This window comes from Rhipicephalus sanguineus, chromosome 10 (assembly GCF_013339695.2).
Source record: "Rhipicephalus sanguineus isolate Rsan-2018 chromosome 10, BIME_Rsan_1.4, whole genome shotgun sequence".
NCBI classification, from domain to species: Eukaryota; Metazoa; Arthropoda; class Arachnida; order Ixodida; family Ixodidae; genus Rhipicephalus; species Rhipicephalus sanguineus.
The window spans coordinates 56,356,532-56,381,238 of NC_051185.1; the positions used below are offsets into that span (position 1 = coordinate 56,356,532).

The following is a 24,707-nucleotide window of genomic DNA, read 5'->3' on the forward strand; positions in this document are numbered from 1 at the left end:
ATTGCACTTTTTGTGTTTTTTTTGGGGTATATATGGGTTAACTTTATCGAGACCCTGAGGAACTGGATCATGGGAGCCTTATGGGCTTCCTTGGCAACCAATAGAAGTGCGCTTGCGAAGAACCACTACGCTATAAATCATCATAATTTTTGTGAAGTAGGGAAACAGCCACTATACAATTTTTTGTCAATCTGCCGAGAACCGTGGTACCCGCTGAGCACGTGTAAGGCATTATGTGCACTTCGTTGATGCTGTGGTTGATGACGATGAAGAATTATGGCAGAGCCCTTTGTAATGGGTTGGAAGCATTCAACAACCTACTCGTTGCGCAATTCGCATTGTGTGATGCCTGATTACAGAATTCGCGTTGTGTGACACCTATTTGTTATTTTACTCTTCTACTACGCTACATTACATATGTTAATGTGGTTCCTTCCCGACATGAAGCCTGCATAGGGTCTTTTTACAAAGCAGTTTCAAGCACCGACATGGCTCTGAGGTAGAATACTGGGCTATCACGCAGAGGGCCCAGGTTCGAACCTCGTTCCATCCTGATATTTTGTCTTATTTCGTTTTTTTTTCTTATTTCGCGCTATAGTGGTTACGTACACCGGCGGCGGCAGCGGTGGCGGCGGACAACTACGGCGCCAAAAACGGCCCTTGTTGTGATCTCATAACAGCTTTCGCTGTAAAAGTTAACCCAAGGAATACACCAGGGCATACGGGACACCGGCGTGCGAGTGCCATATCCGGACACCTAAGTCGAGGATTAGGGTTGCCTCCATTTTTTTTTATTTCGCATTGTCTGGACACGTCTGGCTAAGAGACTACACGCACTGTACGCTAGACACATATGCCGTATAATCGCCTCCAAGTCAACTGCCATAATTATATTTACCCTCTCTACTTTTCTTCCTCCTCCCCACATGTCTGGATGGAATTCTCTACATAAGAGCAAAGCTTTATACATCTTCGCAGCATTTCGAATTTTATTATGAAAGAATACTGAAAATCTTTAACGCACGAAATAAATATTATGGCGTGTTTCATCGAATTGAGCGGATGCATTAAAGTGTGTAGTTTGATGCCAAAGTTGAGTGTGTTGATAAGCGAGACTAATTCAAGAAAGCAAAACGAACACTACAAAATAGTTTCAATAAATTAACATTTTTATGGAGCAGAGGGAACGCAACGTATGCATACAGTTTCTTCTGATGGCATCCTCATCGATGCTTGGTAATGTGTGTGAGAAGCGTCGGTGTCTCAAGCAACGTGTTTTGTTCAGAGCGCACGGAAAAGAGTAAGAGTATGCAAGTGTGTTCCAATGTTATGCGACTAAGATGACGTTATAGAATCATCCGACAATAAGCGTTGTTAAATAGGAGTATAGTTTGACACGGTTGCTACTTCTACGCGTTTCTACCGCAGTAAATGTCTCTCGGTTTCTTGCGTAAGCTTTGTGCGTAGCGGGTTCCCGGAATAAATGAAATTTGACATGAGGTCGTAGACTTCGTCCGGCTTGTCTACTGCGGCGTAGTGTCCAGCTCCGAGTATGGTTACATCGGTTAAACTACGCACTTGAACTACGTAGCCACTGATGCTGTTGGAGTCGTAGTTCATCGTCCACGTACTGCGGGAAGCTTTTCGGTACTCTGATGCACCCGTCCAGCGCAGCGTGCGGAAATAGGCTCGCAAGTTGGGCGACGGAAACAGTGTGTCAACTTGACCCGTGTAGAACAGAACTTTGCTCGTGTTGAGCAGCAGCTCTATCTGGTCCCTGATATCCGCCACTGTGTCCAGTGCCAAGCTGGCCGTGAGGATATCGCTGTGGGGCTCGAACTCAACGTCGGGTCCAACGTGTATCACTTCCCGGAAACCCGTCGTGTTTACGTAGCGCGAGTACTCTATCATGTTTGCAGGCTTCTCGGAATAAAGAGCGCTCGCTTGGTTGTTGAACAGCGTGAGGTTTTGAAACAGGGTCGGGTTCGTGTCGTCGGTGAAGATTGTTCGAAGCAAGAGGTAGAGAGCCACTCTCACTTGACCTAAGGCCAAGAGACTCCTCATGGCCTCGAACTGTTTAGCGAAGGTCTCGCGACCTGTCTTGGTGAGCATCGAAGCGTCGTACAGGAACTCGCTGGAGTCGGCTATCTGGAAGATTGGTCCAAGGAATCCGACCCCGGCAATCGTTCCTTTAAGATTGAGGGCTACTTGTTCGGCATTGTTCGTCAGGAGATGGTGCGCGATGCCGACGGCGTATCTTCCTGAATAAGGAAAGGAATTGAAAGGTTTAATTCAGTTCGCACGGGTCGACCTGTGCAAACTTTCGCACCACTACTACAAATTCAGGCAGTCACGTTTCGTGTAGGCGCTACCGGCGAGTCTTTAAAGAGCCCCCAAACTATACTTAGTTGAAGACGAAAGAGTGGTTTCTTCCTCGCCTTCACTACCCTTCCTACAAGCGCTATCTCTCCCCCCCCCCCCCCACCACCACCACTTATTTCTTCATAACACACGTGGACAATGTCAGCACTAAGCGCTGAGCATACACGCTGTTATCTCTGTTTGCTCAGTCGAAAAAGCACGAAACGAGGTGAAATCAGGTTATCGCGCGCGATTGTCATGCGAGTCAAGGCAGAATGGGCTTTCGAGTGCATGGCAAAACAGGGTAGGAGACTGTTCACAACTGATGTCTCTCGTATATATAGACCAATCGAAAACTTATTTCCTCATGACGTCATGTGAACAAACTGTTGAGGTCACGAATTGCGCCAAAGAGACAAGAAACATCAGGAGAGAATAACGCGCTCGTTCTTTTTATCTTCTGGAGTTCTTTAGGAGCCCTTTAAATACCTCAGAAGTTTCCTACAGTGGTCATCCTTGCGCGATTGGCTACGGCACTTTGTGAATTGTGTTCGCTGAAGGCTCGAATCGAAATTACACACAGGTTTTAGCGTTACAAGCAAACCGGTGCATCCCACCATGATGAAAAACAAGCAGATAATGAAGCCAAGGAAAGTATAGGAGATGTTAATGGTACTGTTTTAAGTGTATTTTAACAATTGTGATATAGATGTGAAGAAAGTAAATGGACGAAAAGACAACTTGACGCTGGCAGGGACCTAACCTGCGAGTTCTTGTTTCGTCCAGTTTACTTTCTTCACATCTATATCACAATTGTTACAATACACTTAAAACAGTATCATTAACGTCCCCTATACTACGGGAAAAGGAACTTAGGGCAGCCACTGACAAGAATCGGAGAGCAACCACGGTGAGCTCTTTCGGCTCTGCTGCTAAGCGCTCAGCTGATTAGCGCTCTGCCCAATGTGCCTGCTTAGTTGCTTATCAGGAACATTGTTTCTGCGGAGAATGCTCACGACCGACAGCAGCGAGAGCCGGTGGTGGCTCGTACACATACGGCTGAGCAGAAAGTGTGATGCAGGTAAGAATGCTGCATCACGCCAAGTATGCTGCATTTTTGCTGCCAAGTACGCCAGGCGTCGCTGCATGCCTTCAAGGCGATGGTGGCGCTCACGGCGTAAACCAGACTCAAACGGTCATATGAAATATCACGCCATAAAATTCATGAAAAGGGCTTTGAATTGCTGTAAGAAAGTGCATCAAAGGTAAACAAAAAAAGGAACTTTTCAAATACGGTCAAACCTTATACTAACGAAGTCGCAGGTGACATGAAAGTGGTTTTGCTATATCCGGAAATTCATTATAATCGTATATTCGTAACACTGCAGAAATGGTAACGCAACTTCTCACTTACTCCGTTATACCCAAACATTTCTTATAACCGTAGTCGTTATATCGAGGTTTGTCTGTATATATGTAGGGCTTATATGCCTACCTCCGTACGATTCACCGGCGACATAGAAGTCCCGCTCCTTGTATTCCGGGAAGAGCAGCAAAAACTGTCTGAGAAACTCGGCTACTGCCACTGCAATGTCCTCCAGGCTTTGCGCATAACCCTTGGCGTTTTTCGTGAAGCTGTAGCCTGCACCGACGGGAACGTCGAGGAAGATGACGCTCACGCTGTTTTGTATTGTCCGGAGCCGCTTGCGCAATCTTCCGTTATCATCTATGGCCAGTGGTCCGATTTCGAGAAACTGGCCGAACATGGAAGACAGGCCTGGACCTCCCTGTGTCCAAAGCATGAGCGGAGTCGTGGAGGTGTGTTCCTGCGGAAATGGTCATTAGTAATATTGCAAGTTGCGGTTTTTGACTTCAGTTACCAAGTGACAGAAGCGCCAACAAAGAATTTCTTACCAGAGCAAGCCGAAAGCTTTCTCTGGACTTAGAACACCTCTTAAAAGGCTTGCTAATGTTCATATGATAGCCTAGCTCAGATTATGTGGATTGTACTGGTGTCACACGGTCACTTTTGATCGGTATCGGGACTGACCCGGATCGAATTTCTTTATCGTGATTGGCTCCCTTCTGCAGCTTGAAGTACGGAGCCAATCACTGTTGAGAAAATTGATCTCGAATCGCTGTTAATCGCGATCAGCACTGCACCGTGGGACACCGGCATTAGTTTCTGCACAATATTCTCTTTTTTTAGATGACGCTTTCCCAGGATGACACCTGGTATACTTGAAAAAGCCTATATCATATATAATGTCACTGCGATATTACTACTGAAAACATAAATATAAATGCATGTTTATTACAGATACTAGCATCTCCGGCCGTAGTTACACTAACGTTGTATTTCTATCCAGTTGAGATTGCATTAAATGGCAAGAGCTTTAACGAAGACATTGCTGTTTGGCAATAGGATTGAAACAATAAAACGGAATGAACCAATTCAATATTTTTATAAGTATAATAGCGACAAGTTTACCGGCACTTTTAATTAAGTGGCATTCTCTACAGCTTCTTTAGAAAGAACAGAGGATAAAAAATTGATATTTCTAATTTGAGGAAAGCATAATTAATCATTACTAGGTGCAAGAGTAAGGTCGCTCTGTCGATGCTGTATAGAGCGATGGTGATTGTTGCTGCATAATAGTCGAAATCGCTGCACAGTCGTGACACTGTGCCAAGCTTAAAGGTTTCATGAACCACACTTGCAAGTAATCATCGAATGACCTCAGTATCGGAGCTAATTGCCTCATGAATCGATTGCCGCATAAATGTCTCGTATCCTGAAGAACGAGCGGAATTCCAAGGATTTTTCGCGCGCTTTAAGCGTATTCTGTCCTCAATCGCACTCCGGCAGACGCGCAGGATGCTACACGGGTAGGGATGGCACGGGAGAAAGAAGTAACGTCAGCGCACGTGATGACCTTGAGCGCGCCTGATGAAACGCGATCGCTCTTTCCCGTTGTGATACCTGGGCGCTCGTGTGGCACACTGTGTAATGCTAGCAGGCTATGGACTCAGAGTACGGCGCCGGCACATTACGGCACCCCTTGGCAAGAAGCGCATCTTATCCAAACGCCGCTCTTGATTTATGCCTGCTATTGGCCAATAGCAAGCTGCCTGCTGTTCGACACCAAACGGCAGGCGCCTGAGAAAACGGCACCTTCGCGCTTCACTTCTAAGCTATGTTTGCCGCGTAAGACTGCAAGGCTTTGCTGAGATGTTCATAGGAATGTCTGCGATCCGCAGGGTGTGTTTTCTCACGAAGCCCGAGGAGTGGTTCACGACCCCTTTAACGCTTGCAGGCTATGCAGTATGCTTTATACGGACCCTCTATTCTTGAGGCTGTTCTGACAAAAAAAAATAAAAAAAAACTGAAAAAGAAGTCATGCTCTAAACATTCTTAGATCCTTACGTGTGCTTCGTTGTCTAATGAAGAAACAGCCCTCCCCGTTCGGCTATAAAAATTTTATTAGGCACAACAAGCTCTAACTACGTGTACAATGAGAACGTGCGTCGTTCGAAACTTTGAAAGTGATTCTGACCACCTGGTGTTTCCGTAAATATGTGACACGAGAATTTGGTAGCGACAGCTGAGAAAGTTTATTTGTTGCACTTTTATTTGGATTGTTTGTTGCGGCTATCCCAATATTTACGTGCAGTGAAAAGTCGCACAAGAAAAAAAAATTGTATTTGTTGCTACCTAAGGTTAGACTTACGCTTAGCGTGAGTGTGCTACGCGTGAGACGACCAAACACCCAGTATACACTCACAGAGGTGTTAGAATTATTAGTAAGCGGAGATGGAAAAGATGATGATGATGACCTTTATAAATGGCTCACACCCACTCTGGGAGATTAGCCAAGAAACGAATAATTTATAGGTAAAAGTGGACACATATGAAAATGAAATATAGGTTAGAATATATTAATAATGCTAATTTAAAAATTCAGAATCAAGATTGCCCTGATTCAATTAAGAATTTTTGTACAGCGGAACAGACATCTCGGTAACAATGACCTAATGAGGAGGCTCCCAAGGAGCGAATATTCGAAGTAATAAAATCCAATCTAATACGATTAAACGCTGCTTTGAGAATGTTTTTCCTCAGTAAATTGAAGCGGTTACATGATAAGAAATAATGTTCAATTGTTTCGTCCTTGTTACAAAACGAGCAAAGAGGAGAAGGAGCCAGACCAGATCTATGCCTATAAAAGTTTAGTTTTGGAATGCGACATCGTAATTGAGTAAAAACCACTTCATCTTTTCTTGTTAAACAAATTCCTACGCCAAGGAAACAAGAGGTGTCGATATTCGTTTATATGAGTGATTGATGTTTTACCGGAATCTTGAATTATGGCACGCCTTCTAAATCTGTCACGAATTATGAGTGCTGATGTGGGGATAATTGATAGTATCGGACCACTGAGAGCGGCTTTCGCCAAAGTGTCCGCCATTTCATTCATTTATATCCCTTTGTGGCCTGGTACCCAGATTAATCTGATTAAAGTTACGTGGGTGGGAACAAGAAAATGAAAAGTACGTGATAATTGAGAATAACTATGTGCAGCGAGTGCTGAACACAAAGATAACGAATCTGAAACTATAGCCACTCTTGAGGTTGATGGGCTCAGCTTTCGTAAAACCATAATCACCGCTAGAAATTCCGCCGAAAATACTGATAAGAAATCAGGAAGTCTTAATAAGAATGACCAGTTGAATGTCTCGGAGAAAATACCAATGCCAGATTTTTCTTCGGATTGTGAGGCATCGGTAGCTATAATATTTGTTGTATTTATCCCCTCTAACTGCATTTGTAGTAGGCCGTTTAATATCTGGTGTGATGGTTACGGACGTTCGTCACTATGTTTGTTGATGACGGACGAGAAAGGATTCATCTAGGCGAAGAAAAGAAGCTTTATATTGTACACTAGAGAAGATGAGAACGATGGTAGGACAAAGAACTATATATATAGCACTAACTGTCAAACATCACGCGACATGTGCGACAGTCATGAATTAGTAGGCAGAGAGTCCGGCTAGGCTACAAGGGTGTCGAACGCGTATAGTTCCCGATTCGTGAAACAAAAACGCCGTCTCACAGCTTGGGTCCCCGTCGTCCCAGCATGATGCGGTCGTTGACGTGCGCGAGGACACAGGTGGCACGGCTGGCACGCTTGACGGCCCACAGATGCGCTACCGTGTGCAGCGCCGTTGAGTCGGAGTTGCGGCCAACCCAGCAGTACAGGTCGCAACTCCCGAGGACCCGTGTCAGGCCACGACCCGCGAAGACCGCACCAGGTAGGCCTCGCCCACGATCCTGCCCTCGGCCACTGCACCCAGGGGCAAGAGCCGTTCAGCAGGCCTCGTCCTTCAACCTTGAACAGGCCACCGGAACTGTACCTTGGACCGGCTATCGGCCCTCGACCCGGTAGGCACGAACTGCTCCAACGCCCGCCTCAGGAACGTCGCCCGGAGCTCCTCACCTAGCGCGGCGCACCGCTTCGTCCGCCTTCGTGGCCTGAACCCGCGAGCTCTTCTCCGCACGTTCCTTCTTTTTCTTCTCTTCTTCTTCCTGTTAGGTTGTCGCCTTCGTGCCACCTGCCCTCCGCTCGTCTTCTTCGGTTTCGGTTTTCCCGGTTCTCGACGCTTTTTAGTCCTTTTAGTCCCAAATCATGCCTAAAACACATCACTTTCGTGTCCTTTCCTTACATCTGGTAAGGCAACTTTTTGGCATGATTTGGATATATATCGTCAAAAATGATTTTAAGGTTGTGCCTTTCCTTGTCAATGGAAGGAACTTCACTCAGTTTAACATCTAATGGTCCAATAAGTGCTTGTACGTAACTCACCTGTGGTGTATGAAACCGAGGCCAGTAAGATCGAAAAAATAACGTTGGGTGAGACATGAAAACAATTTTTAGTTTTATAGGATATTCATACATCTTTAGGAATGTTTGTACCGTTAGTATCCTAAATCTGCACAAAAGAGAGGGCAATCTTGCCTCTAAGTTGACTTTATTGGCTACGAATTTCGGTAATCCAAGGCATAATCTTAGGGCCTCTCTTTCCAGCAGTACAAGAGGACGCAATTTATAAGCTGGTGCACCCGAATATAAAACAGATACGAACTCTAATACTGGGCGTACGTACATCTTGTATATCATAATTAGTGTGTCCCTTCGCATCCCCGTTCTACTGTTGCAAAGTCTTCGTAGGATTCCTAGCGCCCGTACTCCTTTGTTCGTTATGTAATCAATGTGTGTATGCCAGAGGAGGCGAGTATCATAAATTAGTTCCCAGATATTTTACCGAGTCCACTTGTGGTATGTTCTGCAGGTTGCAAGTTAGTGTTATATTAACTGGGTCATCCAAAGGGAAAACTATCACTGCGCTCTTTCAGACATTAAGACATTAATGGATAGCCTCTAACCAATTTTCAATGGCGCACATATACGTTTGTAAGCGAGTATATAGGCGAATGTATATCAGAGTCTGACGAAAAAAAAAGCTATATCATCTGCATATACGTATGTGTATACGCCATCATGGCTGGGAATAGTGCTTAGCAATACATTAAAAAGAAGAGGCGAGGTGACTGCTCCCTGAGGAACCCCTCTTGACTGGCAATGCATACCTGAACAATGACCTTTTAGTGAACAATAAAAATCCCTTCCAGTTAAAAACTCACTAAGCCACCTCACTATATAGTTAGGGATATCATGAAATTTTATTTGATCCAATAATATTTATGTTCTACACTATCGTAAGCTTTCTGTTGTAACTCCACACCGGGAGACGTACTCGTGGAACGTCTTTATTTGCACCGTTTGACTGGGTGGTACGGTGGCGTGAGCGTGTGTTCTACACCGTTCGCTTTTAAAGGGCCCCTCACCAGGTTTGACAATTTTGAGCTAACGAGCACAATACATACACTGGGCGTTCACGATCACGTCTGCCAAAATTTGCAACGCTACGCGCCGCGGAAATGGGTCAAAGTTCAAGTGAACGCTGCTTGCCCTTCCTCTCGCGGCGCGCGCTTCAGAGAATGAGGGGATGCGTAAATGGTAAAATGGCCCTACGTATATGGTAGTGCTGTGACGTCGCTCCTCTACGTAGACGACTGTGCTCTGACGTCGCCAACAGTAGCACGTGACGCTGCGATAATTATTTGACACGACATGTGTAGTTTGTGTAATTTGTTGTTTGAATAGATAATAAAACTTGAGAGAAATAATGAGACACACAAAGAGAATGTGTGCGTCTTTTTCATTTTTTTCCCCGTGAACTACAGCGAGATGCGGGCTAATGTGCCTCCCTCTCCATGCGTTCGTGTCCCCGCGGTTAGCGCATCGAGCAGACGCCAGCCCTGGAAACGAAAGTAATGTGCTGTAGCGTTCGAGCACTCATTATGCTCGTTTATTCTACCGCGTCCAAGTAAACGTTAATGCGGCACTGGCTCATGATACCGCCGCTCTCGTGCCCGTACAAATGTCTCAACTTTCATGCGCGTCCCGCAGAAACAGGCAGTACACACCAGAGAACGCCGACAAAACGCCCATGGCCGCTACATAAAAAAAAAGTTAACGGCCGTGCAACGCCGCTCGCGTGCTCGGGCTGGCTCGGGCACGTCATGCGCACGTGACCATGCATGCGCATGACGTGTTCATGCGTATGTGTCAAGTGAAGAGGGCAGGGAAGGGATTTGGCTTGCGAAGGCTACACAGGGCGAGTGGCAAGGGTTTGAAACTCGCCTCCTCGCATCATGGTTTCGCGCCGCTACAAATTATTCTTTTTCTCAGCTCGTAATGAACAGATTTGAGAGAGAGAGAGAGAGAAAAACTTTATTTTTAAAATCAGTCAATTACGTCAGGCATTGCCCGTCGCCCCTAGCCGTCGGCCGGAATCCCTTGAGACACGGCAGCAGCAAGGGCTTGACTGATGAGGTCCCGCTGGACGTTGGGGTCTGGGTTGCGGAGCAGGGCCTCCCAGGATTCTAGTGTGTGGGAACCATCGTTCTGACTCGGACATGTCCACACCATGTGGACCAAATTCGCTGCCTCATCACAAAATTTGCACTGGGACCGGAAAACTTCTGGGTGCCACTTGCTGTAAAGTACGGGGTTTGAAAAATTCTTGCGGCATACTGTTCTTCATGCGGCATACAACAACCTCCAGCGTCTAACTAAAATTTGCTATGTGGCCTGGTGAGGGGCCCTTTAAGAAGGCCTCAAATTCAGCAGCAGTGAACTGAGGGCCGTTATCGGTAACCACCTCGGTTGTAAGCCCATGCGACGCAAACAAAGAACGTACAGCTTCCACAGTTTTTGTAGCTGTTGTTGAATGCATGATTTTCACTTCAAGTCATTTCGAATATGCATCCACAGCAATCAAGAACATATGCCCTTCCTTAGCTGCAAAATCTAAATGTACTCTTTCCCATGGGACATCGCTTACTCGCCACTGACACAAGGGTGCTGGCTGCGTCGAAGGGAGTACAGACTGGCATGCTTTACATCGGCGTGCCACTTGTTCTAGAGCATTATCTATGCCTGGCCACCACACTATTGAACGTGCCACTGCTTTCATTTTGGTGATCCTCAAATTCTGCTCGTGCAAAAGAGCTAGAACCTGGGCTTGCAAACTTTCTGGTACTACGATCCTGTTGGTCCAAACAATGCAGCCATTATCAACTGCAAGATCCAACCGACGAACCCAAAATGGCTGTAGCTCATTTGGAACGCTTTTTGGCCAACCGTGCCATATCATGTTTCGAACGCTCGTTAGGAGCCTGTCACGGTCTGTTGCGCGTTCAATATCTTTAGCTGTGAGTGGCAAGTCAGTGAGAGTGGAACTATGCATCCACACCAATTGCATATGCCCTTCCATCTAGGCAAAATGCATGGTACAATTTTCCAATGCATCGGGCACATCGCGTTACTCATGACACACATGACACTCGCATGGTAGCGGGTGGATTTTGGTGTCGAAACAGTGCACTCATGCATGTGACATGCTCATGTTCTGGTTCATCATACAGTGCGCTTTTGACATCAGCATTGCTCATGGTTTTCATGCCATGCGTTCATTCGCGGTGAACCTGTGCCCATGCCATGCATTCCATGTGCATGTCCATGACGCCATACAGTCGCGAGCACCTGAGCTATTTGGGATCCACCAAATTCATGGCTCGCGTGCACCGACGCTTCCATGGCCGAACTGCATGTCATGGATTAATGCAGCAATAACTGAGCCATGAGCCCCGGTCCAATGCCCACCTGAATGGCGGTGTAGCGCGCCATTGGCATGAATCGATTTGTTGGTTAACCAACATACGTCGTCATACCCGTCATCTCATTCGAAGCGCGCTCGTTAGGTCAGCCTTGTCGTGTGGTGGTCTGTTGCATGCGTGACATCACTTCGCCCTGTGAGTGGTCGTAAGTCGGTTAGAGTGGAAAACTTAAAAAATTTCTTCAGCCAGCTCTTCAGTGTCAGATAGCGGTAGGCGGGACAACGCGTCGGCATTAGCAATCGCTATTCCCGCTTTATGCACTATTATGTATCGATAGTTAGCCAAGAAGGTCAGCCATCTATGCACTCTCGCGGTAGCCACAGCGCTTCCCTGCCTCTTTGGGTCAAACAGCACTGTCAGGGGCTGATGGTCTGTTACTACCTTAAACGCTCTTCCCATACAGGTATTTATGTAGCTTTTTTACCCCAAAGACAATGCTCATGGCTTCTTTTTCAATGTGCCCGTAATTGCGTTCCGCCGCGGTGAGAGACCTTGAAGCAAACGCTATCGGCCTCTCGACGCCATTCTCCACGTGCGACAGTACCGCTCCAATGCCATAATCCGACGCATCACATGTGATTTGAATGTCTCTGCGAACATCATACAACTGAAGAACATTCATCAGTCAACAACGCTTTGCACTTATTGAATGCATCGTCACAGTGACGTGACCAGTGCCATTTGGTCTCTTTCCGTAGCAACTCATGTAAAGGTTCTAAAACCATTGCCGAATTTGGCAGGAATGCCCCGCCACGGTGGTCTAGTGGTTATGGCGCTCGGCTGCTGACCCGAAGGTCGCGGGATCGAATCCCGGCCGCGGCGGCTGCATTTTCGATGGAGGCGAAAATGTTTGAGGCCCATGTACTTAGATTTAGGTGCACGTTAAAGAACCCCAGGTGGTCGAAATTTCCGGAGCCCTCCACTACGGCGTCTCTCATAATCATAGCGTGGTTTTGGGACGTTAAACCCCAGATATTATTGTTATGAATTTGGCAGGAATCTGGAATAAAAATTCACCAAACCCAGAAAGGCTTTCAGTTGTGTCACATTGACTGGCTTGGGTGCGTTTTCTATAGCCATCACCTTATCCCTAGTAGGATGCAGGCCATTTTATCAATTTGGTGACCCAAATAAGTTACTTTCTCCTGAAAGAACTTGCACTTTCCGGCGTTGACCTTTAAACCGTGCTTACTTAGGCGTCTGAGCATCTGCTCGACTCTCTCGCGGCACTGCTCGTATGTCTCGCCAGATATGACGACATCGTCCAAGTAGCAGGCGGTTCGCGATAAGCCACCTAGGATCTGATCCATTACTGCTTGGAATACGGCAGGATCGCACGCGACACTATAAGGGAGACGCTGAAACCTAAAAAGGCCCAGGTGCGTGTTCACCGTCAGCAATTCTTGTGCCGGCTCATCTAACTCCAGCTGTAGATAAGCCTTAGATAGGTCAATGACCGAGAAGACGGTTCCGCCTTGCAATGTCGTGAAAATATCCTCTGGCAGCGGCAGAGGGTAGTGGTCAACTTCTATTGCCGGATTGATAGTGGCACGATAGTCACCGCACAGACGCAGCCCTTTATCTTTTTTCGGTGCAATGACCAGGGGCGTCGCCAAAGCACTATGTCTTACTCTGTACATGACTCCAGCTTTTTCCATGTTCAACAGTTCCTGTTCCACCTGCTCACGAAGAGCATATGGCACTGGCCGCGTCTTACAAAAGACCGGCGTAACACCTTCTTTGAGCTTAATACTGGCTTTGAAGCCTTTGATAGCGCCATAACCTGGTTCAAACACTTCACTGTATATTTCTACTACAGGAACTGAATTTCTCACACTCTTCATGCACATGACTTCATGCCATCTTATTTTAATTTTTTGCAGCCAGTTTCGACCAAGCAATGTTGGCATCCTAGCTTTTTCAGCATCCTTTGCTATCATAAGTGGCAGTGAATAGCATTGATCGTAATATCGAACATCAACATCTATCACGCCTTTGATGTCGACAGGTGTGCCATTGTAGGCGACTAAGTTCACATTAGCTTCTCTGAAGCTAGCTGAAGGAAAAAACTTAGCGCACTCAGATTCGGACATGACCGACACAGCAGCACCTGTATCCAACTCCATGCAAACTTCCTTTCCATTTATCTCAAACATAACTGTAATAGCCGGCGTTCCTGAACTTTTATCAGTGTGACACAGCGTAAGTAACTCATTTCCGGCGACATCACAATCCAGCTGCTTAACGCGTTTGGTTTTACGCATTTTCGCTATCTGCCCTTTTTTCTGACATTTGTAACAAGTACTGTTAACAAATGGGCAACTTACTGGTGAATGATGATCCGCACAGCGATGACAAGAAGCTTTAGTCCCATGCTGCGTGGTCTTTTCAGTCTTTGTGAACGCACTATTCTTCGCGTTCTTGCCAGCACTTCCTTGTGGATGCCGTCTCTTTGCTTGTCCTTGCCAGTGCAAATCGGAGACGCTCGCTGCGATTTCTTCGCTGTTCGTAGAGGCCATCTGCTGAGTGTCTTTCGTAGCTGCTCCCATAGCCACGGAGATGTTGCAGGCGCGTTCCCAAGTCAGCTCAGCGTCTGGCGCGGCTAGCAGTCGGCAGCGCACAGCGTCTGTTTGAAGGCCGGCGATTAGTCGGTCCCGCAGAGCTTCCTCTAGAAATGTGCCAAACGCACACGTCGCCGCCGATTTCTTCAGACCCACGATGAAGTCCGCCACGCTTTCATGCTTCTCTTGTTTTCTTTGGTGGAAGCGATACCTTTCCGTCACCACGGAACTTTTGGGAGCATAGTGCTTTTTAAGTGCATCAACGGCAACCTCGAATGTTACTTTCGGGGGCTTCTTTGGAAGAAGCAAGCTTCTTAGCGTCCCGTAAGCCTTTTCGCCGATCGTAGTCAAGAAGACCTGCAGTTTCTTTTCTTCTGCAATGTCGTTGGCGTCGATGAAGCACTCGAGACGCTCGAGGTAGACCTCGAAGTCCCCGTTGTCCGGGTCGAACTCCGGCAGTTTGCCAAATGTAGCGCCCGACGAAGCCATCTTCAGGGTATCTTGCCGTATCCCATCCTCGTGGCCAGTTTGTTGTAACTCCACACCGGGAGACGTACTCGTGGATCGTCTTTATTCCATCGGTTCCGTGGTAACACTGACATACAGATAGCAAAAGCCCCCCATCCAAGTATACGTGAATGCACACATCCAATCACGAACAGGCACATACACAGAACAAACACTCAGATCCACCAATCACAATCGAGGCAGTCTTGCACGCGCGCATGTTCCGATGCAACGCCGCAGCGCGTTCGGTGCAACGCCACAGTGCGTTGGGCGCAACGCCACAGCGCGTTGGTCGCAACGCCACAGCGCGTTCGATGCAACGCCGTAAAGCGTTGGATGCAACACTTTCGAGATATCCAATGTTACCAGGGCTGATATTTGTCTGTGAAGGCGCGCTAATTTGATTCGGCTCTCGAAATCCACATGTGCATGCCAAATATAACATCCAGGTCTAAAGCCAATTTGGAAGGGGCTGAAAGCTTCTTTATCCTGTACCAATATCATAAGACGGGCAAAAAGAATTCTTTCTATTAATTTAACCAGATTAGAAGTTAGTGCAATTGGTCTAATATTGTCAAGAGTGTATCCTGCAGAGTTCTTTTTAAAAACTGGAATTATTTTAGCAATTTTCTAATTAGAAGGAATCCATGAGCATTTGATAGAATGATTAACTATAGCTATTAAGATATCAGGGGCCTCCCTGAAAAGGATTTTTAGCACTTTTGTGGTTATTCCATCAACACCTGGAGCGGAATTGGGAAGTCCTTGCATTACCGTGGCCAGTTCAGTCATTGATATCTCGTTATAATCATCACTCGGTATTGCAACTTTAGTGTATGGTGGTAGTACAGATGAAAATCTGCTTTCTAGACATATCTTTCAGCATTTGCCTAATTTCTTGTTCAGAGTACACAAAGAATCTGTTGTTTGGACACTGAAGAATTTTTCTACTACTGAGGAATTTGAAAAACGCACTTTTATTTTTGGCTTTGGATAGGAAATCGTTATGCTTAGATACTGTGTGTTTGAATATGGTTCGGTAGAATTTATAGTTGCTCCAATTTTTCGGACACTGGTTATGTAATATGCTTTTCCAGACAGCTTTCCTTCTTTTAAAATCGAATGAACATCCCGAATTCCACAAAGGGTTGAACAAATTCTGTTTCTTTGACTTGAACCATAAATTCTGACTTTTTTCTAGAAGTTGCCAGAGCACTACAAATTATCCTTGATTTTTGTTCATCAGAAACATCGGATACTGAAGAAATTGCAGATATCAAGCAATTCTTGAATATGCTGTAGTTTATAAATGTATTGGTTTGTTCAGCAGCGAATGTCACTGGGCGGGAAATTTCATAAATTACTGGCAGATGATCACTATTGGTGGCACTGTCAATAGTCGACCACGAAGATACAGAGAGAGTATTGCTAGTAAATGTTGGATCGCTTGTAGAGCAGTTCAGGCCTCTCACGAATGTCCAAGATCCAGAGTTTTCGCAAGAAAAGTTTTATCTAATGACCAGTACCACAGCCGATTACCGCAGGAATCTGTCTTTACACCCCAAGAAATATGATGCGAATTAAAGTTCCCAGAAATCAATATATCACGCCCACAAAAATTTAATGCTCTGTCAAGAAAGTTTGTACACTGAACACCGTAAGGAAAATAAGTGTTCATAATATATGTCGAAAAACACCCGGGAAGGACCATCTCTACGGTTAACATTTCACAGTCAGGATCCACAACTTGAAAAATAATTTTCGCCGTATGACATATTTTACCTGAAATGGATGTGATTAGACCTAAGTCGGTGTAATCGGTAATACTATTAGTTAACCAAGTTTCTTGTAATAAAATTATATCCGGATTAAGTTGATTAACAATACAAAATAGGTCTACAGAAGCTGATAAAATGGAGCGGCAGTTCCACTGAAGCACTTTCAACGACCCTATGGTGAAGAAAGTGCAGCAGTAGAAATTGCCTTGTCTAGTATACTTTCTTCCAAAATTGATTTAGGTTGACTTTTCTTCGATTTCGACTGAGGTAGAGATGACGAGTCCTCACTGGCAGACGATATTACTCTCTTTTGAGCCTTAGCAATATGTTCTGCATCTGTCATTTCCATATCGTTGATGGGCTGGTTTTCAGAGACAGGAGGAGTAAAAGATGAGCTCGTTGACGCAATACCACACTCAGAGTTGGGTATCTGATTTCTTTCCTCGTTGGTACGTTGTGTAGGTTTAGGGTTCAAAGATGTTACAGAGCACTGACCAGCAGTTTGCATGACGACATTCATTTTATCCGAAATAGCCTGTGAAATGCTGTCTCCCAGGTTTGCCAATAGCGGGTCTATAGCCTTCGCTACTGCCTTCTGCACAGCTGCTTCAATAATTGCAGTGAGGGATTGTTCTGAGACTGTATTATGTTTAGAAGCAGTTCCTGCATAACCACATCCCCTTTCTTTCACAGTGATGATTGCTTCTCTCCTAGAGCATCACCGTTTATCTATTATTTCCAGAATCTGTACTTCCTGGGCGCGAGCTGGACATTTCGGAAAATCAGCGGCATGATCTCCACCACATAGGCAACACCGCTCATCTTTTGAAGTGCAGTCTTTTTGGACATGGTCTTCCCCACATTTCCAGCAGCGTTGGCCCGATTTACACCCGCCGACACTGACCAAATCACCAGCAATTATGACACTGAAGAGGACGCAGAGCTAGCTGATCTACTCTGAATATCAGTGGCCATATCTTAATCTCGGAAGGGCATGTAGTTCCCGCAAAAGTGGCTATGACTGACTCAGCAGGCACCCTGGTATTGTCAAATAGTCTATTACAGCGGTAAACTGTAATAAGACCAGCTGTCGCTAATTTCTACAGTGTTTGCTGAGGAGTTGGGAGAATTGACACCTCTTACTATTCCCTTGGTGCAAGCTAGGTGAGCAGCAGGAATGAATGCACTCACCCGAGTTCTCGCGAATGTGGAACATCTGAGCAAGTCAGCAACACAGGTCTGGTCTGGCGATCTACACACGATACCTCCTCGACCGAACTGTCTCACGTCCGTGATTGTCTGGTATAAGGGAGTGGCAGCATGAAGCGATCCCTGGATAGCCTGAGGGTTTTTCAGATGAATGGAGCCTCCGCTAGATGGCACCAAGGCCACCGGGATGGAAAAGTAGTAGTAGTAGTAGTATCCTCTACTGCATGGCTCATACCCACTCAGGGGGATTGGCCAAGAAGTCGTCTTACGAAAAAAAATTTTTTTTTAATATTTTGAGTATTGAATGCTGATGCCAATAAAAAGAATAAATAAATAAATAATAGCAATGAGTGTACAAAAAAAACGTACGCATCAATGAAAGAGTGCAATAATAGTTTTTTAAACATACAGATCAGACACTTTAATCATTGTCCCGAATAGGAATTAGAATAACAATAATAAGAAGCAGCAGCACTGGAAAAGAAGCGGAGACATCTTCATCGTCCTCTTCTCAAGTATCTCATGCACTGCCGCTTTATATACATATCTAAGCAAAGAATGCGTACGTCATATTTGATTTACTGCAGCTTCTTTCTTAGTTTTATCTACATATTCATTTTCCGTATTCGTTATTGACATCATTGATTATTCTAAGTTCGATCGTATTCGTGACACACCTATCCCCCAGGGTACGAGCCAGCAGTATGAAGGAATCATCACCACCACTGTGTGTGCGCTCACAGCGCAAGCCTTGTTATCTTTTCGATCGATATCAACGGATTGCAAGGTTGTTCCACCTCCGAGTCTTTGTTTGTTCTTTCGGAAAAGTAACGTTAGCTTGCGCTTATTCGCACACATGCTGCTCTTCCGCAGAAAGTACGACTGGAGTGAGATAAGGTATCGAAGAAAGAATGCGAAGCAATAAATCAAAACAATAAAACAGTGTTAATGTCATCAATACAAACGAACAATTTAGTGAAATTTAGTTCTTTATAGCGCATATAAATCTTAGTAAACGGGTGTTCTTCCATTTCGCTCCCATCGAAATGCAGCCACCATGGCCGGGAATCTAACGCATGTCCTGAAGCTTAGCAGCTCGACACCTTGCCTGCAAAGCTACCGAGACGAATGAATTTCTGACATCGAATTACTGGTATACCGCTGTACAACTCTACTTCCCCTTCAGGTTCGATATGTTCGGGTTCGACTGCATGGTACAAGGAAATCCATATGAGAAATCATAAAGTACAAAGCCTAACGAGGAAGTAACCAATAAGTGCCGATACCAATGTCAGTGGATTTTGGTCGAGCTTTGAAATATGCTAGCTGGCGTGCCCGTGCCTTTAAGATCTGCATTCAAGCTCGATGCGCTTCGAGGGCAGCAGGGTGTGATAGCTATGCCGAAAGAAATTTGCGGTTCATCTATTACATTATGAGGTCTACTCGAGCACGCGTGACGTTTATTCAAAGTTAGTGGCGAGAAACCTCAAAACGGCTCAGCAAGCATTACGACAGCCTTGATCAAAACTTTTGAATGAGCTTGGAAAACGATGGGAGGCGCTAAGGTAGAAGGGACATGGTAGGAGCGCTGTCTAACGACTACTCGTCTTGTGTTCTTTCTACCTGAGTGTCTTCCGTCGTTTTCCTGCTGATGCATCCATTCCGTCTGTCCCAGCTTTCTACGCTACTACAATTAGAGTCTTCATCAACCGTGACAGCATCAGATAAATGCTTTTAAAAAGCATAATGAACACCTGTTTAATACAAAAAAATGGAATAACAGAGAGCTGAGGTAGTTGGTAAATACTGATGTTAGAGAGAGAGGGCGTGCAAACACAGACACAAGAGAGAAGTCAAGGCACCACAAACGCCGACTAACAAGTGAAAAGGCGCACAACAGCGGAAAAGAAAGAAGGCGCGAACATTTATCTACGCATGCCCATAGAATAAGCGAACCTCTCTATCCCGCACGCCTGATGGTCTACTTATATTCTGCAAAACGATGTGCTGTTTACACACTCATGGCGACGTAAAGAGCGAGAAAAGAATCAGAAAAGGAAGTGCGGATTGATGAGAGTTGGCTCCCGTTCTTTTCGTTGTTTTTGTCCGTTTGTTTTGCGGGGCAGTCAACAGCGAAGCAAGCACTTACCTGGGCTCTTACATAGAGGAAGAAAAGATGGCTTCCCATCGTCTCGTTCACAGTGATGAAACCCGAGTGTGCAGTGGCGTTCACCTCGTCTTCGAACAGCTTCACTTTGCTGATGCTCCTGGCGTAGTCACACTTCTTCCGTGCTATTAGAGGCGTCAAGAACAGCGGCCCGGAAGAATCTGTGGAGCTAAATAAAATAAATAATGCTTCGTGGAGGCACCAGGCAGAAGAATCAAAGAAGGATGAAGATGAGGTGGAAACGAGATGAAAAAGGCATGGAGGTTGACTGGAAGGAAAGCTCCATGTTTTTTACAAAAAGAAGGAAAGAAATACTGAGAAAATAACGCGAAGTGGAGCAAACGCTTGACCCAGATGGTGTCGCCTCCGTTTAGGTCCCTGAAAAGGATGGTTGGTTGTTGAACTTACTTTGCATTAACCCTTTCTGCGACAGCGGGACACATACGTTCCACTTTTCCGTCTGCAGGAAAATATTTCTCCCACATCACCCGTTGCAATTAGCGCAACGATAAGTCACTCAAATCTTACCCATGTCTTCGTAATCTCGAGGAAAATTATTTTACCATGCTTTCGAAGGGCGGAAGTAGAGTTACAATGACGTTGAATTTCGATCGAATTTTTATGATAGCTTCTGAATTTTCCTCTACTTCGGATGGAAAGAACCGACTAATCAAAATGCTGGATAGTTTCCTCTTTTTCTGGTTTTTCAGAGAGGCGATTGTAGTTTCCAGTCAGCACGTGTTTTTGTAAATTTGTGCAATAACTTGACCGATAAATGCATCGAAGCACAATCCCCTGCGAAATTGCCACACTCATCCCTCAGCGTAATTGCGGATATTGGTGCGTGGGAATATTTCTCTTGATATCATATACCTTCTGAAAAGTAGGCACATATTCAGGGGCAACAGTCATACTCGACACTTTCGACAGCCAAAGCAAGGACAGGCAAATGGAGAAAAATTGATTGGTGCATGCGGTGATGTAAGCTTTACAGGAGCAGACCACAGCGCTCAGAAGGCCCACAAGAGGCGCACGTGCAGGTGGTGTTCTACTGCTGGAAATGTGGTCCGCCCAACCTTCCTCGGCACAACTTGAGAAGTGATACTCTGTGCCACTTGCTTCGGCCGTTTCATCGCAAATACCCGTTGATGAAATCGCGAGATGTGGTCTGCTCCTGTAAAGCTTACATCACCGCATGCACCAATCAATTTTTCTCCATTTGCCTGTCCTTGCTTTGGCTGTCGAAAGTGTCGAGTATGACTGTTGCCCCTGAATATGTGCCTACTTTTCAGAAGGTCATGATTCATTAAGACAATGTTTTCCCAGTTTTTGAAAACACTCTCGTGAGTCAGTGGGACATATATGTTTTACTTTTTTTCAGTAAACTACTGGCTTGATTTTGATGAAATTTGTTTTACACTATTTCTTTGTAGTTTATATCAATATACCACAGCCGGTTTTTGTATCAGCATGTCAAAAGTATAGGCAACCTACAAAGGGCTAAGACAGGCACAGAACAAAAATAAAGCCGGTATTGTTGCGAATAACAGTAGGAAGTTTTATATACGAAAAGTTCACTCCAGCTGTATGTACAGTACTTGTCTCTAACAACATAAGGTTTGGGGACTAGGATGTTTTGACCTCTACATGGGCTACCGGGTGATAGGTTGGCATGACAGCGGTCTGAGACATAATCTAATAAGCGGTTGACGCTATAGTAAAGAATAGTAAAAATAGTAAAAAAAAGATAATCACCCGCCGTGGCAGCTTAGCACGTAGGGCGTCGCGCTGCTAAGCTCGAGGGCGCGGGTTCGATTCCCGGGCCACGGCGGCCGCATTTCGATGGGGGCGAAATGGAAAAAAACACCCGTGTGCTGAGATTTTGGTGCGCGGTAAAGGACCCCAGGTGGTCGAAATTAATCCGGAGTCACCTATTACGGCGTGCTTCGTAATCATTTCGTGGTTCTGACACGTAAAATTCCAGTGAAATTAATAACGAGAAATTGTTTCGGGTGGACTATCTTGGCCATTCTAATCGCTCGCCCAAAAGCCCGACTATACAGCGTTGCGCCTTTTTGTTTAAACCGAGAACAAGCAAAAGCGTGCACTGAGTTTTTTTAGGCGACTGGCTCCATTTAAAATGACCAGATAATTCAAATTTTACCAGAAAGCCAAGGCTACTGTAAAATCGCACGGCCGCGCGCATTTTCGGTGGAGGCGAAAATGCCTGAAGCCCGTGTAAGATTTGGGTGCAGGTTAAAGGACCCCAGGTGGCCGAAATTTGTGGAGCCCTCCACTAAGGCGTCCCTCATAATGCTGTCGTGGTTTTGGGGCGTTAAGCCTTAATAATTACTATATTATAGTCGCACGGCCGCGAGTTATAATGCGCTTCAATTCAAGGAGCTTGACACTGCGGAGATGTTGCCAGAGGCTGCCGCCTAGGTTATGCTTTTTTTTTTCTTTTTTGCTTCCATGAAAAATGAGAAGCAAGGAAGGAGTGAGAGAGTTATTGTAGGGTATGTGCGCAAAGCTCGGACGAACACAGGAAAAAACGATGTAGACAGAAGGAGCGCAAACTATCAACTGTCAACGCTCCTTCTGTCTACATCGTTTTTTCCTGTGTTCGTCCGAGCTTTGCGCACATACTCTACAATAAGTCATGCACCAACTCGCCCAACAAGAAGTTCTTCTAAGAGTGAGAGAGAGAGGGAAAGAGAATTCTTCTTTGCTGCTGACACATTGCGGTTTCCGCTGCCTGTCAGGCAGTGCAGGTAAAGCCATATGTGGCTTTTACTGGCCCGTTTCTTTGCTGTGTCACTAATTCGTCAAATGAAGTTACATATGCTATGAAGAGGGGTAGCTTCGCACAGGGGTCCGCGGCGGCTTCGGTATGTGCCGTCGTCATGATGCCGGCACTACGCTGTCACACAGCACGTTTCAGCGTCAGTTAGTGAACCCAGATACGTATGCACTGAAGCAGAACATAAAAGGGCGGCCGGAAATAAGAGTTTTGGAGGCCAACATAAAACTGGCGGCTAAGTGGCTATGGCGTTGCGCCGCAATCCCACGAGGTCGCGGGATCAAATCCCGATTAGGGCGGCTGCATTTCGATAAAAGCAAGATGCAAGGACGCCTGTGCACTGTACATAGTAAGCGCTAAAAAAAAGACCAGGCCGTAAAAATTAATCTGCAGTATTCGGCAAATTAATGATGATGATGCGTCATCATCAGAGCATTGTCGCGACACGCTATAACCCATAACTTATTTTTTAGATGCATCAATACGAATCAAATACTGCCATAAAACGAATATAATGAAACATATATATCACAATAAATTCACCGATAAGATAACAAATGCTGGTATTCTTAGATTACCCATGTTATGAAAATGTGCCATGCTTAAAGCCATGCTTAATGTAAACCGTGCTTGGTGCATTAAAGGGACACTAAAGAGCAAAGCGATTTTTCTCGCATTAGTAAAGTAGTCTTCCACGATACCAAGAACACCACGCTTGCCGTGAGAAGACGCTTAATAAGCGAGAAAACGCTCAGAAAGAAAATACAGGTGGCGACGCCACCTTGGAATTCCCGCACCATTTGTGGTTAAGAAAAATGAAGATTTAAAATGAGCTCTCGGGAGTCCTCTAAAAGTTTTCCCAGGAACGTATGTACGGTATACCGTCGAGAATAATGCTCAAGCGCCCTCTTACTGCAGCGGTAACAAAAGCAAAGAAAGCACTTACACTGTACTTCTTCTCTTGCTGATGGTATGCACTATTTATAGGAGGTAACATTACAGTTTCAGATCTACTTCCTGAGGTATGACACTGTCGCGACCTTCGCAAACAACCGTTGCCAAATGTTTTGTCTGAACGAAAATAATCGAAATCAATGCGGATTAAATGGACGAATGTGGCTTCCTTAACCAAGCCTTCTACTTCTCATTTCCTATGCGAACGGGTGAAAATACTCTTGGTTATTACTTTCGCCCCAAGTTGGGTTGTGCATAGCTGTAAATTTGAAATTATCGTCGTCATCAGTAACCTATTTTTATGTCTGCAGTAGAACAAGCGCCCATTCCAGCAATCTCTGAATACCGCTATCGTGCACTGATTCCAAAGTAGGAATAAAACACTTATTTCATCACATCACCCAATTTCCAATTTAAAAAGAAACGTTCAAGAAGAACAAGCGAAGTATCTGAAAACCATACGAAAAAATTCTCGTGTGCGACAACCGAGTATTATGGCGGAAGACTGAATCTGCTGCAAAAAGAATATGTATTCACGCACAACCGGCAATTAGTGCGCAAGTTTTAAAAATTTCAAATATACGCACACCCCTAGAATATGTAGGCTGGACGGGAGAGATATTACGTAATTTACATATCTTGCTCATGTCTGTACATGTTTGCGGACAAAATCACCCAAAGCATGTCTAAAACAATATTTTCGCTGAAAGGCTGGATTCTTGGGCTAATATAAACAAAAGAAGGCGGTACTTCATGCGTAATATAAACCTAAAACACTTTCGTCCGGATTCTCCCTATTAACGCGATTCGATTTTTGTCAGTTTTATGCGTACAACTTGATATGTTGAGCGACAAATTTATTTTGGCGCAGTTAAATCCCGATACCCAAGAAACCTCACAAAAGGTAAATTTTAGCTTTGGCGAATTGCTTTCAACGAAAAAATGAGCTTCGCTGAATGTAATTGAGCTTACCAATGCACAAACTCCAAGCTTGATATGATGCCGACGATTATCCAGGCCATTGAATACATCATATTGTTTAACTGACACAATTGGCTTATCCTAT

The 24,707-nt window shown here is 45.2% G+C and overlaps 1 protein-coding gene across 1 annotated transcript; it reads right to left on the reverse strand.

Annotated features, from left to right (window-relative positions):
* Nucleotides 1-608: 608 nt before the first annotated feature.
* Nucleotides 609-24,707, reverse strand: LOC119371897 (probable serine carboxypeptidase CPVL). Its single transcript, XM_037642352.2, has 4 exons — nucleotides 24,614-24,707; nucleotides 19,870-20,056; nucleotides 3,857-4,187; nucleotides 609-2,261 (listed from the first exon to the last, which is right to left on the reverse strand). The coding sequence occupies exons 1-4, from the start codon at nucleotides 24,673-24,675 to the stop codon at nucleotides 1,420-1,422; spliced, it is 1,422 nt and encodes a 473-aa protein (XP_037498280.1). The 5' UTR covers nucleotides 24,676-24,707; the 3' UTR covers nucleotides 609-1,419.